Source organism: Prionailurus viverrinus, chromosome E1, assembly GCF_022837055.1.
Source record: "Prionailurus viverrinus isolate Anna chromosome E1, UM_Priviv_1.0, whole genome shotgun sequence".
NCBI classification, from domain to species: Eukaryota; Metazoa; Chordata; class Mammalia; order Carnivora; family Felidae; genus Prionailurus; species Prionailurus viverrinus.
The window spans coordinates 38,351,505-38,367,684 of NC_062574.1; the positions used below are offsets into that span (position 1 = coordinate 38,351,505).

Genomic DNA, 16,180 nt, shown 5'->3' on the forward strand with positions numbered 1-16,180 from the left:
ATTTTTCCTTGCTGAATACTAACTTACTTAGAGGACACGTAATTCAGGTCGCCACAGTATCACCCTATCAGAAGCATAGCAAGCATAATGAGTCACTTTTATTCTACTTCATATACCAAGCTTAAGTGTGCCACATCCTCAGGACTCAGCACAAGCTTCTCTTAAAAAAAGAAAGTCGCACGACATACTGCCGTGGGGTAAGAAAGAAAAAAGATCAGGGGTGCCAGGGTGGCTCGGTCGGTTAAGCGTCCGACTTCGGCTCAGGTCATGATCTTACAGTTCATGGGATCGAGCCCCGCGTCGGGCTCTGTGCTGACAGCTCAGAGCCTGGAGCCTGCTTCAGATTCTGTGTCTCCCTCTCTCTCTGCCCCTCCTCCGCTCACACTCTCTCTCTCTCAAAAATAAATAAACATAAACAAAATTTAATTTAAAAAAAAACAGAAAAAAGGTCAGACTGCAAAATACATGATTTCATTAAATCAAAACAAAAAGAGTATGCGAGTATGTATACACTCACATATGCAGGAACTTAAAAAAGGAACAAAACTAAGATATATATCAAAATCATTAGTTCCTTTCAGTAGTGTGATAAAAAACTTTTTTTCTTTCAGTTTCCTCTGTTTTGAAAACACTGACCATGTATTTCTTTTCAATAAGGTAAAAAGTTCATGAAACTAGAAAACAAACAGTATTTTGGACCCTTAGGATTTTTCCCCTTGATTTTTTTGCTTTTTGTTTTTTGGGTTTTTTGTTTTTGTTTTTGTTTGGTTTGGTTTTTTTTGCAATAAAAAGAGATGATGCCATTTTTTGAACATTCTTATTTAAACAAAGAGGAGGAAAAAACCTTTTAACAGAGAAATGGAACCAGCTTTGAATACAAAAAAAAAAAAATACAAAAAACAAAACAAAATAAAACAGAAAACGAGTTGTGAGGAGTTGGAGGAATTAAACCTCTTGTCTCTGCTGGTAGGAATGTAAAATGGTGCAGCCACTGTGGAAAACAGTATGGCTGTTCCCCAAAAAATTAAAAACAGAATTACCGTAGGAGCCAGCGCTCCCACTTTGGGGTATATATCCAAAAGAGTTGAAAGCAAGATCTCAAAAAGCTATCTATAACATCCGTGTTCGTAGCAGCATTATTCAGTATAACTAAAATGTGGAGGCAACCCACGTGCCCATTGACGGATGAATGGATAAGGAAAAAGTAGTATATACGTATAATGGAATATTACTTGGCCTTGAAAGGAAAGGAAATTCAGACTAATTCTGATTATGCTAAGTAAAACAAGCCAGCCACAAAAAGACAACTACTGTCTGATTCCACTTATATGAGGTAGTCGGGAGTATTCAAAATTGAAAAGACAGAGTGGAACTATGGTTGCAGGCTCCGGAGGCAGAAGAATGAGGAGCTACTGTTTACGATAAAAAGAGTTTATCTGTGGGCAAGATAAAAAGAGTTCCAGGGATGGACTGCGGTGATGGCTGCATAACAATGTGAATATATTTAATGCCACTGAACTGTATATTTAGAAATGGTTCAGATGGTGGGGCGCCTGGGTGGCTCAGTTGGTTAAGCATCTGACTCTTGGCTTCAGCTCAGGTCATGATCTTGTGGTTCGTGAGTTCGAGCCCCGCACTGGGCTCCAGACTGTCAGTGCGAAGCCTGCGTGGAAGTCCCTCTCTCTCTCTCTCTCTCTCCCTCTCTCTCTCTCTCTCTCTCTCTCTCTCCCTCTCTCTCTCTCTCTCTCTCTCCCTCTCTCTCTCTCTCTCTCTCTCTCTCTGCCCCTCTCCTGCTCTGTCTCTCAAAATAAATAAATTAAAAAAAAATGTTCGGATGATAAGTTGTATGTTATTTGTATTTTACCACAATTAAAAAAGCATATATATATATGTATATATATATATATATATATGTATATATATATATATACATACACAAAACACATATATGTGCCTATGACTTACAAACTATACAAGCTACAACTGTATATATATATATTTCCAAATATTTTGAAACATACACAAAACCCTGAAGTTTTTAAAGTATGTACAAATACAAATGGAAGTGCTAATATTTTCTTCCTGCACCCTAACGGATCTTCCCGGCCCCCCTAAGGAGGCCCGAACCCTGAGACTGTCACGCACCGGAAGGTGATGTCTCTCTCTCTCTCTCTCCAGCCCACACCTCACTGTGCGCACAGGAAAGAGCAGTACCATCAGTAACCACCCCCCGACACCAGTTTGCCTTCTCTTCCTCCTGTCCTTCTCTGGCTTTCCAGGAGTGCTGAACCCTTCTCCAAGGGCCCCAGGCGCATGCAATCCTAACAGACTCGGCAAGTAGCAAATCCCTGGAAAGTTTAGAGAGAGACTGAAATCCGAACCGCATGTAAATGCTACTCACTGGCACCGTGGAGGATCCTTGAAAAACTCCTCAGTGAGCTGGTAAAACTTGAATTAGAATGAGGTTTACCAGAGAAGTCTCCTGGGTGCCCCTGGAGTGAGGAGAATCCAAAGCCTTAAAAATACTGCTTATGTGAAAACCATGACCGTCAACTAAGACCATTAAGTTGGATCTAAAATCAGGCTGTCTGGGGGAGAACGGTGGGGGGCGCTAGCGGGCTGCTGCAGAGGGACTTACCTTCAGTATTTCCGGTTCTTTGATATCCAGGGACCTGGTGTTCCAGTGTTGTAGGCTTTTATGTAATCTGTGATATTTATGAGCACTTGGTGGTGTAAAAAACCAGATCATGCAAACCGCAGTCATGAACCCAAGGCCAATTCCCAGAAAGAGTCCGCTCACGTAATGGGGGAGGGGGAGGATGAGGTACCCATAGACACACATGATAAAGAAGCCCAGCGTCTTCACCGGCAGCTCCGGGTGCTGCACGGCCGAGTGGGCCTCGTCCTCACTGTCCAGAGTCGGACCGTCATCCGCCGGCACCTCGGGCCCGGCAGGGAGATCCGGGAGCTTGTCCGGCGCGCTCTCCACCTCCGCTTCCAAATCAAAGTCCTCGGTGTACAGTTCGCAAAACTCCTCATCCTCTTTGCTCACCAAGGCAGACAAGGAACATTTCTCAAGAACCAGGGAGCTTGTCTTCAGGCCTAAGTCCTTCAGACTGCCGCCCTGGGAACTCTTCGGTTCCGCCTCTCTTGAGGGCGGCTCATCGGAGGACCTGGGGGGGTCACTTCCGGGGCCGCTGGGGTCACTCCCATAGGGGTCCCCCTCGGAGTCACACTCCTCTTCCTTGATGCTGTAGTTGTTATTGCTTTCCAAGTGACCGTTCAAGCTGGACAGATTGGAGAGTTCTGAAGCACTTGAAGATAAGGCTTTGGGCCTGTGGCTGCCACTTTCCTCCCCTATAATTTTACTAAGGAGCTGAAAAGGCTCATAGATGACTTCTGAAAGGCGACGCTTAGTGTCTTCGATTTTAGCCTCCATCTCGGGCACTTTAAAAAAGGAGCGCGTATCGGAGGGAGAAGTCAGTGGGGAAGAAGGCGCAGTTTTGGAATCTCCACCTGTGCTCCGTGGCTGTGTGAACTGCTTGAACAGGTGTAAATTGAGCTTGGAGTCCGGTGGTTTATAGGACACGGTATCCGACTCCTGCCTGGAGGTGTCTGTGGACAGAGACTTGACTAATGTCTTCATCAAGTGCCTGTGCCTCGAGGGGTGTGGGGACTCTTTTGGCTCCACCTCGGTCGACAGGGACTTCACAAGGCTCATGAAGGGTTTTGCGCTGGAGAGGGTGGAGGCTGAGGCACTGGACGACAGGATAGGAGACTTGGAAGGAGAGGACAACGGGGAGGAAGAACTGGTTTTCTGCTCAGAAAGGGATGACACACTGGGAGAGCTAGCTAAGGGCCCAGACGAAGATGACCCTGGGGACAGAGCCAATGGCACTGTACTTAATACTTGCACTGCCGGAGGAGGGGACTCCAACAGCTTTACAGTGTTCGCGGAGACGGGCAAAATGGCAGGGGACACGGACAGTCCATCTGCCAGGATGGGCTGAGCAGCAGGGCCAGTGGAGTCATAGCCACCCTGGGGTTCAAGATAGAGGTCTTCCTTGGCCTCGAGCCCCGTTACGATGCTTTGGTCGTCCAGCCCCTCCTCGAGGTACTCCCTGAACTCCTCCTCTTCTTCCTCCTCCTCCTCCCCGGATGCCGAGAAGTGAATGGCGATAGTGTCTCGGGACACGGACCTCTGCACGTGCACTCTGGGGGCTGATGGTTTTGGCATGTCAATGGTTTTCTCGGCATGGCGACCATTCAGACTTGTCATTGCCGGCTTCACGAGGGCTCAGGCTCTGCAAAAACAGCAAGAAAACCAGAAGTCAGAAAGTCACTTCTCCACAGGAGAAACTGTCATGTGCACACTGGAGCACAGATGACGCTCACTTCCAAATGGTGATTATGCCTTGACTTGGCAGATGGCCACTGTTTGTCACTTGAGCAGGTCTGATGGTTTAATTTTCACCAGATAAATCCCAGTTAGGCATTCTCTTTTATGAGCAAACTCCAAACTGGTGTTACAAATGCCATACAGTCTGTCTCACTTTCGCAACATCTGAGTAATCGTTTCCTCCCTCTTAACTGGCTCATTTCGATCAGCAGTTCTAGATTTCAACACTTAAAATACCTGTACAATAGAGGTTACCAGCATCACTTTCAAAGTCCAACGAGATAAAATGCGGCATCCTGGTGATTTTGAGGATCTTGGGACAAAAATTTCACCAGTGTTTTCTAGCTATAAAAAGCCAACCCAGGAGGATTATTGCTTCCATTGCAATTTTCTCAGCCATCCTAACAATTCTTTGGTTTGCCTCTCCCACCAAGACTCATACTATCTTGCCACTGCAAAGAAGCAGCAAAGTCTCCAAGGGCAGCAAGGGAAATCTGTCAATGAATTGCTATGACCTGTTGGCTTCTTTATTCCCCAAATGGCAGAGTATTTGGGCAGCCATGAAGACATGGGCATGTGCTGGGGCTTCAGGATAAAGGAAACACATTTTAAACTGAATCCACGATTCAGAGGGCAGGAAAATTAAGGATCAATGCTGTAACCCACCACCAACCAAGAACTCTAAGGGCTACGGTCAGAGACGTGGAAGCTATGCTTTCTGCTCTTCTGGAGCTTAGCAGCCAGCTGGGGAGAAGACAGACACCTGGGCAGTGGAACTAAAGTCACCAAGCCGACTCTGTGACATCTAGTACATTACTTCTCTCCCCATTCACTAATGGGCACCACACATCGTAACAGACCCTACAAAATGGAAATTAGCACCACAATCTGGAAAGAGACCCTGTCAAAGGAGCAAGAACACACTTGAGGAGTGAATTTCAGGTGTTCTGAGGAGGCTGAGACCATTGTAGGAAGCAGGACACCGCGCTCAGTGTTTTAAACTGATGGGTCAGGGGCGGTTGGCCGGCTCAGTCGGCAGAGCTATGCAACTCAATCTCAGGACCATGAGTTCAACCCCATGTTGGGTGTGGAGCATACTAAATTAAAAAAAAAAAAAAAAAAAAATTAAAAAAATAAAATAATAAGCGGATGGGCAGGTTGTGACAGAAAGGGCATGATTAGAAAGAGGGGAAAAGGTGTGAAGATGAGCATGGGCATGGTTGTCCTGCCACACGGGTCTGTCCTTTACCTCCAAGGGTGTGGGTGGGGTGGGGTGCTGGGGAGCACTGGGAGACCACTGGTACAAGAGCAGCATCATGGGAAGTGGAAGAGCGGCCCCGGGAGCTGCCAAATAGGGCTTCTGGTACTTTCTCCTTTTCCAGTTGATTCTGTGGGACCCCGAACAAGCCTAAACTTCTCTGGTTCTCAGAATTGTCATCTGTAAAATGGAGAATCAAGAGTTCTTTCCAAATCTAAAATCCTACATGTTTATGACGATTGTTACCACCCAACGTAATACGCTCAAACAAGTCATCTACCATCGACGATCAACATTACATTGCTTGCTTGTTTCTTCAATTTGAAGAACTCCCATATTGAAGTCTTCTGCCAAATATTAATTTCCAAAATGCTGGCAACTGATACTACTAACAGGAGAAAAGGCAAACCCATGGTGGGAGGGGGGCAGGCAACAGTGATCCTGGGTCCCTAGAACAGAAAATACCCCAACGATGACAAGAGTTACCATTCAAGGGCCCAGTCACAACATGGACACATCTGAAACTCCCCTTTTTTAGTATGAATACTTAAGAGAAATTACTTTCACTGAAACTTTCCAACAGAGCTTTGCCCCTGCTCATTCATGACCCTCAGACTCTCCTATCACCAGTGGATTCAGGAAAAGGACAGACAAAGCAGTTTAAATCCAAGAGCTGAGGGCAAGTTAGAAAGACAAAGCCTCCGGTCTAGGACCATCTTCCCGGTTATCTTTGAGCCAACAGGTTTGTAAGCTTAGTAAGAAAAATACCAAGTGCAACACATATTTTTCATTTGTCACCTAGTTTTATAAGGGCACTTTAAAAAGAAAATTATAGAGGTAATTTAAAAAGAAAAGGTTGATATTTGATAATTCTCAGTAGGCTGAAAAATGAGTTTCATTTAAATTGCCTTAATAACATCAAGGACCACGTGTAGGGCTCCGCTGTTCTGAGGCTGCCTGATGGCATGGTGGCTGCAAGTTAAAATGACTGCGGGCACACGTGCAAATACAGAGCACGATGTGGGGGCTGGACAGTGTGAGCTGGTCTTCTGGGGAGCAAGGCGAGAGTGGAGAGGCCTGTCCGTCGTTGAGGGTGGGAAGGCCTAGGAATCAGCAGGCAAAGTCAGGTCCAGGAAGGGGCCCACGGGAGAAAACAGTAGTGTATCCAGGAGCCTGTGGCACAGTGAGCAGGCACCTGCCCAGGAAGGAGCACCATCAGGGGCCTGCTCGCCCACCTCTCCACAGAGTCAGGCCCTGACTTGCCAGTTGAAGGGACCTCTGCTAATCTCTGATCAGACTGTCTCAAGGCCTGTGTCAGCCAGCAGGGCCCACGGGGGACTCCGTGGAGAGCTGGATGCCAGAGAGCCAGCTAAGGGCAGGCAGTCTGGCTCATCATCTAATGTCTCTCTCCTGGGCTCAGGTAAGTAGCCTGAGAGATCCAGAGTAAACTCCCCCAAATCCACCCTGACCACTTATTTCACTGGTGTGCTTTTTGTGTTTGTTTGCTTTTACAAATACATGCCACGTGAGGCCAGAGCAGCACTGCTACTGCTTAAATGCAAGAAAATCTCAGGGCTCTGTTCACTCATCTGCAAAATGAGGGGATGAGACTAAAGAAAAGCCGCTTCTAGGACCAAAATTGCTGGATAATTGAGTGTCCTGGAACCAGAGTGGATACTATGGGTTCCAGACAACCCATCAAGTGGTCACTCCCTCTTCCTGGGGACTACTGCAAGCCTCCTCCTCTCTGTCCTCCCAGTGGCTGGCTGCTGGGGCCAGCAAAACTGACCCTCCCACAATCACAGCCCCGCAGGACAGCCAAGGTCAAGAGAAAAAAGCACCTGACTGTTGCCCAGGAAGATTATGTGGTTTGTTCAAGGCCGCAGCACTGACTAAAGGAGGGGGAGGGAGGGACAGTTAGACATGGGCTTTTGACACCGATGTCCTGATGCCTTTTTCACCACAGCAAACTGCTTCCTCTAGCATATCACGCACATTCTTTATGACTGCTTTGTCCTGGTACCCGCTGTCTGTGCTCCTCCACGGACAGCTCTCCCAGGAACTAAGGGCTCAGTTCTCAACAACCAGCCTGTGACCAGCTGCATGGAGAAATGGAGAGTCGTCTCATTGTCTCATTATCCATCCGACAACCTAGTATCCTAAAAAAGTACCTAGCTCACTAGCGCCTGCCCTCCACCACCCAAACTCAATTATAACTGGGCTTCCAAAAAGGAGACCACCTTATCAAGCCCTTGGGAACTGAAATGCCCGAAAAGGAAATTTCCTTCCCAACAGGTCTCCTTCTTCCAAAGCCACCAGCAGATCACAGGACCCCGGGCTTTGACCCTGACTCCTGAGTCCTCAGAGGGGGAGGGCCTATATCTTACGTTGCCATATAGGATTTCCTGCCAGAGATTCATTTAAGCAAAAGTCTGATTTGGTCATGAGCAAAGCGGGGCTGAAGATTTACTGTGTCCAGCCCCAGAATGGATGGGAATGTTAGAGACAACACTGAAAAACTGAGGCCGGAGGTCCGGTGTCTGGGAGGGCAAGCTGTATTATCAGGCTCACCATTCTGCTTAAAACTAACACTGAATTCAATATTAAAAAGAAAGGGGGAAAAAAAAAACCTGAAAACTTATGAAAAGCACTGAAATTTTAACAACTGGGAAAGGAATAACCAGGCCGAGACTACGGAAATTGGGAACCCGGAGAAGAGCTCTGGAGAAGCCATTCTTGTCCTCAAAACACTGGATGATTCTGACAAATGGGAACTATTTATTTCCTTATTTTTTTTTAAATGTTTATATTTGAGAGAGGGAGGGAGGGAGGGAGAGAGAGAGAGAGAGAGAGAGAGAGAGAAAGAAGTGTGAGTGGGTGAGGGGCAGAGAGGGGGGGAGACAGAATCTGAAGCAGGCCCCAGGCTCTGAGCTGTCAGCACAGAGCCGGAGGTGGAGCTTGAACTCATGAACCGTGAGATCATGACCTGAGCCAAAGTTGGTCGCCCAACCGACTGAGCCACCCAGGCGCCCCAGGAACTTGAATTTTAGTGCTCTTCTGAGCAGAAATCAAAGTTCAGGGCTGGCTGAGATACAGCACTAGCTGAAGACCCTTCCACAATGAGCTGCTCCAGAGGGCTACACGTGCTCAGCAGTGGGTGAACAAGGAGCAAACTGGCCCTCTTCGAGTTGAGAGCTTTGAGAACATAACGCTAAGTGAAGTACACTGGTCACAAAAAGCCAAATGCTGTGTGATTCCACTTATTTGAGCTTTCTCAAGTAGTCAGCTTCATATAAACACAGAGTAGAAGGCAGTTACCGGGGGTTGGGGAAGGGGAAACGAGGAGATGTCTCACGGGCACAGACTTTCAGTTTTGTATGATGAAGAAGTTTTGGAGACTGGTTGCAAAACAATGTGGATCTACTTAACGCTACTGAATTGTACACCTAAAGAGTTAAGATGGTAAATTTAATGCTATGTATATTTAACCATAAATTGGGAATAAAAAATATTTTGAAAAATATTCATTCAAAACTTCACAATGATATGATATTAACACTTTGAACTACTTATCATGCCAACTAAAACAATTCTATTCAAAAAGCTCACACTGTTCTTTAGTATTTACCATACGGTTACATTTTTAGGTAACAAGTGCAATTGTATTTATGCTCCCATACTTTGTGGGGGTCAAAAAAAACTGTAGAGCCCAATGCCCCCTGCACCTTACCCATGTATGTTTCAGGGGAAAAGGATATTTGAAACTCTTTTGCTGATGGGTCTTTCCCAAGGTCTTGACTGCAATTCTCCATTAAAGTTACTATGCCTTGTAAAGATGGTCACTGCTCTCATTAAGACTGAGAAAGCTTCAAAGAAGGGCTTCTCTCCCTAGCATTTATGCAGGATTCTATCCTATCCAGTCTAAAAACAAGGAATAAATCAATGGCTCTCATCTAACCTGAGCTTATAAAAAACAAAGACCTTAAACAGGAAGGTAGTAGCCAACTGCCCTATCATGAAGTCTGTGAGGCTCTCAAACTTAGTACAGTTAGAGTTAGAATATGAAACATCCATGAAATTTATTTTATTTCTAGTCACTCAAAAAGGTTATTGTCGTTAATTAGGCCATGAAAAACCAATCAATGATAAATCAGACTATGTAATGAAAGATGAACAACTATTTCAAGACTCAATTTTGGCATTTATTAACTCAAATATAATAACCTCCCTGAATTCTGGTGGTTTTTTTTTTTTTTTTTTTTTTTGCGGGGGGATAATATTCTAATAAAAACTGCCCTTCCTACCTCCATCTGTATTTGAAACAATTCAATCCTGGGATTTTATAGAGTCATAAAAAGAGAAAATAGTTCCTTCCAGGCTGCTCACTTATCAGAAACCCATCCCACTTGGTCCTCCCACATTAAAACAAATAGTGATGTGGCCATTATGATCAACATTATTATTACTTTCTAATTCATATACTAGATTAGAAGGAGTGCAGAAGGAAAGAAAAAGTCAGAGAGGGAAGCAAGGAGGGAAGAGAGTAATTTTGACTGCAAATGGAACTGGTTTCCAGATAAAATGTGTACAGTAACATAGCAGATCTTAGGAAACAAGCCTGTTTGGAATATGCCTCATTTCTCAGGAGCATCACTAATCCTTCAAGATCATTATTAAAATGCTTTGTCTTTGTAAAATTCAGCCTGTTAGATATTTGCTGCCTCTGAACAAGCTTGCACTTGGACATATGATGTATGAATACCATCTGCTAGCATGGGTTGAGTCAGTCAATAGTTTTAATTCAAAAACTTCTCTTGGCAGGGGAATAGAAGCAAGCTGCATTGTGTTGCAGAGGATGGCTTAATACCTCTTATCTGTGCATTTTTTAATAGGATTTGGTTTTATAAAAAATACGAAAGAGGCCTTAAGACTCCATTTTTCCACCTTGATGCTGCTGAGGAAACAGGTGAATCTAGTCAAACCCACCATAGTAGAAAGGTCTGATTTAGTCTAAAAATCTCAAGTGCATCTTAACAGCTATCCCTTGATTCATTTAAATTCAATGAAGCAGCTGAGAATTGCCAGCAGCCATTCTAATCTGTTAATACTCCACCTCGCAAACAAAAATCAATATTGACATTATAGATAATGAACTAGCTCGGGCCTTAGTTTCATTTAAGAAAAGAAAAGAAACAGAAAAGAAAGTACTCTATTTCCAGCACAGGCAACCCTCTCAAGACACTTGGACTGATTGCTAGAAACTCAGAATGCCTTTCCCATTAGTTCTTAGATTCTGAGACCCACCCTCCAAAGTTTCTTCCAGCCTGGCAGGGTTCAGCACCACAAACAACACAACATAGGTTTTATAACTGCTAATAAACAACAGGTCCACCCTCTTGGGCCACAAGGCATGGACCTTTTACCGGCGGCAAAGAAGGTCTAGCTGGTAAGAATGCCATATCCACGGAGGAAAAAGGTGTTCAAACGCATCAACACGATTAGAATTTTGCTTTACAGACTGCTAGATAGATCTAATAATGAAATCCAAGTTCAGTTCACAGTAACTCATTCAAAACCAGGTCATGCCTCCAGCACAACCACACAAGGTCTATGGAGGTTTACAAAGGTTAACGCTGGTGCCACCCACTGTGGGGAACTCAAGGAGACAACAGATGGACATCGTGTATGACATCTATATGAAAGCAAAAAGGCCCTAGAGTAAAATAAAAACCTAGAACAGGTATGCCCAAATCAGATGGTGCTAATTAAGTCAAGAAGTCTGGGAATAATTTTTTTTTTTTTTTTTTTTTTTTTTTTTAAGCAGAAAAGTTATGGCTGGGGTGCCTGGGTGGCTCAGTCGGTTGAGTGTCTGACTTCAGCTCAGGTCATGATCTCGCGGTCTGTGAGTTCAAGCCCCGCATCAGTCTCTGTGCTGACAGCTCAGAGCCTGGAGCCTGCTTTGGATTCTGTGTATCCTTCTCTCTCTGCCCCTCCCCTGCTCATGCCCTGTCTCTCTCTCTGTGTGTCAAAAATAAATAAACATTAAAAAAAATTAAAAAAAAAAAAAAGAAAGAAAAGTTATGGCTGCGGCCTACACATGAAAAGAATATTGCAGTTATGAAGCATCAGAGCATGGAAAGGCACAGAGATGGGAACAAGAGGGTCGCTGAACGGTTGGGTTAGCTATGGCTGAGGGGCTGCGCTGGGGGGTGTGGGAGGAAGGCTAATATTTGAATTAAGGGCAGGGAATCAATTATTCAAAACCTTGAAAGGCTAAGCATTTGGATTTATACTTATTTATTTTTTTGAGAGAGAGAGCATGCATGAGCGGGGAAGAGGCAGAGAGAGGGAGGGAGGGAGAGAGAGAATCCCAAGCAGGCTCCACATTCAGCATGAAGATTAACGTGGGGCTCGATCCCATGACCCATGAGATCACAACCTGAGCTGAAACCAAGAGTTGGACGCTCAACCGACTGAGCTACCCATATGCCCCTGGGTTTGTATTTAAATCTTAGGAAACAGAACCCCTGTAGATTCTTGAGAGGTGTGAGAGATGTTTTTGTTCAGGTGAGTGAGTGCCTGGAAGCTAGGAGGCAGGTGCTGGAAATCTGGAAGAAGGGTAAGAAAAGAGGCGTTAGTGGCTGTGTTCACCAAATAACACATTTCAAAAGCTGATGTTCATGGGGTCTAACGTTAACAACACGCAAATCTGGGAAAGAGTTATAATGCTCCTTATTCAGTTTTTATTTTTTGCAACTATTTTAAATACTGAAATTATTTCTAAATTAAAAAAAAAAACATCAAAAAGGGGCATCTGGTGGCTTAGTTGGTTAAGCGTCCAACTCTTGGTTTCGGCTCAGGTCATGATCTCACGGTTTTTGAGTTTGATCCCCACATCAGGCTCTGTGCTGACAGTGCGGAGCCTGCTTCAGACTCCCTCTCTCTGTTCCTTCAACACTTGTGCTCTCCCTCCCTCTCTCTCTCAAAATAAATAAATAAACTTTAAAAACAACAACAACAAAAGCAGCGTTCCTCACCATTATTTGGCTTTGGATCTGTTGGCAAACGTTGCTCCCTCCTGCCTCCCACTGTTGTACCAGTCAGAATGATCAAGGCCAGTTACAGGTAGTAACAGGAGGCAGCGTAAGTTTTACCTTCCTTGAACTTTTGAAAGTTTCATTTTGAGGTGATTATAGGCTCACAGTAAGTTGCAAAGGAAGTGCAAAGAGGTGCTGTGTACCTTTCACCAACCATTCCTTAAATTTTCAAGCCAAATCAATTCCAAGTGGTTAAGAAGTCAGGTGTTAGGGGTGCCTAGGTGGCTCAGTCCATGGAGCATCCGACTTCGGCTCAGGTCATGATCTTGCAGTTTGTGGGTTCAAGCCCCAAGTTAGGCTCCACGCTTACAGGGCGGAGCCTGCTTGGGATTCTCTCTTTCTCTTCCCAGCTCTCTCTCTCTGCCCCTCCCCCACACAAGTGTATGCTTGTGTGCTCGTGCACATACTGTCTCTCAAAATAAATAAACTTAAAAAAGAAAGAAAGAAGAAAGAAAGAAAGAAAGAAAGAAAGAAAGAAAGAAAGAAATCAGGTGTTAACCACAGACCACCAATTCATCCCTGTAAGAAAAATGCATCTACCTGAGAGTGGAACTTCCCCTTATAAGGACTTTCTGATAGTCTTTCTTAAGGTCTTAAATGGTCAAGTTTAGGAAGGTATCATCAATAGATAATTCCCAATACAGCATCAATAGATACGTAAACAGGCAATTCAACTAAAAGTTCAAATGGCCAATGAACAAACAAACGAAAAAGGCTCAGCTCACTGAAAGCAACAGATAGCTGGGAAACAAATCAGTTGAACGATTTTAGTCATCAAAAACCATCACTGAAATATAATCTGTGATGCTCTCAAAGGCACACTGAGACAAACTGATTATTGTTGCCCTAATGGTTGGAACATGATTCGTAAAAAACTTTTCTGAAAATAATTTTGCAGTAACTATTAAGTCCCTCAATAATGTTCATTCCATACATGCACTAGGCAAACTCAGAGGTGGGTGGAGGGCGCCTGGGTGGCTCAGTCGTTTAAGCCTCAGGCTCTTGATCTGGGCTCAGGTCATGATCTCACGGTCCTGAGATGGAGCCCTGTGTCTGGCTCCACACTGGGCGTGGAGCCTGCTTAAGATTCTCTCTCTCCCTCTGCCCCTCCCCCATGCTCTCGCACTCACTCTCTCTCTCAAAAAAAAAAAAAAAAAAAAGAGGGCAGCAGGCAGCATTAATGCCAGTCTTCTCTATATAATGGGCATATCAGTAATTTTTACTTTCTAATTTTAGACCAAATACTTCCAAAATGTGGGGAAAAAAATTACATGTAAATGCATGCCAATCTTTAAAATAAAATCACGATCTTTGGAATATAAAATTGTACTAGCCCTTCCCTCCCCCACCTTACCCATGAGAAAACTAAGGCACAGAAAAGATTCATTTTTATAAAATGAGTCACACCATATGTATACATGCGATCTGTTTTTATACACAAGACTCCACAGAGAAGTAATCTAGCATATGGGTATCAATGAGGCCTTTGGCTTCAGTTCCAATAACTTGGGAGGAGTGTGACCCTCAGGCAAATTAAAGCCTCTGTTTAAGGGTCTTAAGCCTTAAGCCTCTGTTTCTCCATCTGTAAAATGGGAACGGTAAAAGAGGGTTCAGATTAAATAAAACAATTTATGTAAGGCACTGAGCATGGTCCCTGGTATAGAACAAGCATTCCTTAAATGTTACCTGTGCTTGTAAGTATTTCCTCACATCAACAGAGATTCTTTTACACATGATTTTAAATAGCTAGATAAGGGGCGCCTGGGTGGCGCAGTCGGTTAAGCGTCCGACTTCAGCCAGGTCACCATCTCGCGGTCCGTGAGTTCGAGCCCCGCGTCGGGCTCTGGGCTGATGGCTCGGAGCCTGGAGCCTGTTTCCGATTCTGTGTCTCCCTCTCTCTCTCTGCCCTTCCCCCGTTCATGCTCTGTCTCTCTCTGTCCCAAAAATAAATACACGTTGAAAAAAAAATTAAAAAAAAAAAAAAAAGAAACAACTCATCTTGTAAAAAAATAAATAAATAAAAATAAATAGCTAGATAAAATGAATATTCCACAACAGAACCATTTCATCACAGGATACTACTTGGAATTTTTTGCCATTACAAACAATGCTACAATACATTATGATTTTATACACAGATACACAGCCTTTGACTGCCTCTCTGATTACCTCCTCAGTAAATCGTTTTAGAAGCGGTATTAGGGATTAAGTAGCATATGTACAATTTTCGAAAAAACAGTTTTCAAGCTCATTGTAGAAACCTTCTAAAACAGATGTATGCAGAAGAAAAGTGAAATTTTCTCCTGCTCCCCTCGAATCAACAGTTTAGAATGTATCCTTCTTTCCAGTCGTTTTATTTGCGTTTATCAACACACACAAACACATAAAACTGTTTCTGTTTTTTTTGTCTTCAATGAGATCATACTATACAGATGGCTTTGCCGTTTGTTTTTCACTTACTATTTCTTGGACTTCTCCCCATGCCTATCTATATAAGTCAGCAGGTACGCGCACACACACACATGCTTCTTCCCCGTAGTACAGATATACCATCATCCACTTACTCATTCCTTTGATAGAAATTTGAGGGTTTTTTTGAGTTTTCACTATCAGAAACAATGCTGTCTTGAAAGGCCCTTCCTATACATCTCGTATACAAGTGCAACTCTATCTGTAGGGTACATTCTTACAGGTGGAATTGATGGCTCAAAGGAGGTGCCTGTTTACAATTTTGGAACTGTCTTGCCAATTCGCCCAATTTGCTAACGATGTATGAAGCATCCACCTTGAACTTTTGTCAAGACTGAACATCGTTTTTAATTTTTGTCCATCTGATTGATAGTAAAAAGGCATCTCAATGTTTTGATAATCACTTCAAGCTTTCCCCCCTCTGTTTCCCTTCTTCTGTTAACCAGTCATTCATTCTTCTTGCTCAAGCATTTTTCCTACTCACTTTATGAGTCATGGACAGTTACCACTTTCTCTCCTGTGTGTTGCAATATTTTCCCCCATCTCTGATCTGACTTTTAACTTAATTTTTAAATATATAAAGTTTTCTATTTTGAGGTGTTGAATCTCTCAGTCTCTTACTTTACAGTTCTGGGTTTTATACTTCCCAAGGACGCCTTCCCCATTCCATCAGCATAAGAGCATTAGTCTCTGAAATCATTGCAGAAAATGATGACAATAAGCATATACAACACACATACTGTTCTCTGTTCCTCATACAAGGATCAAACCCTTTAGAAAAATGGACTGATACGAACAATAATTTCTCTGTATTTCCTAGCCATAATAAACGGTCAAGTATTTGGATCTTTCCCCTCCAAATCATATTAGTACACTAAGAAAACCTAGTTTATTTATTTTTTTAAATTTATTTTATTTTATGTTTTTTACTTTTTAAAATTTACATCCAAATTAGTT

At 43.7% G+C, this 16,180-nt stretch overlaps 1 protein-coding gene across 3 annotated transcripts in view; it reads right to left on the reverse strand.

Annotated features, from left to right (window-relative positions):
- Positions 1-16,180, reverse strand: part of TEX2 (testis expressed 2) — a 106,108-nt gene that overhangs the window by 57,936 nt on the left and 31,992 nt on the right. For 2 of the 3 annotated variants that reach the window (XM_047832626.1, XM_047832628.1), the window contains exon 2: positions 2,639-4,304. In XM_047832626.1, coding sequence (XP_047688582.1) covers positions 2,639-4,279 — 1,641 coding nt within the window. In that variant the 5' untranslated portion in view covers positions 4,280-4,304. Of the gene's footprint in view, positions 1-2,638; positions 4,305-5,648; positions 5,838-16,180 lie in introns of all 3 variants that reach the window. The other variant, XM_047832625.1, reaches the window with a different exon arrangement.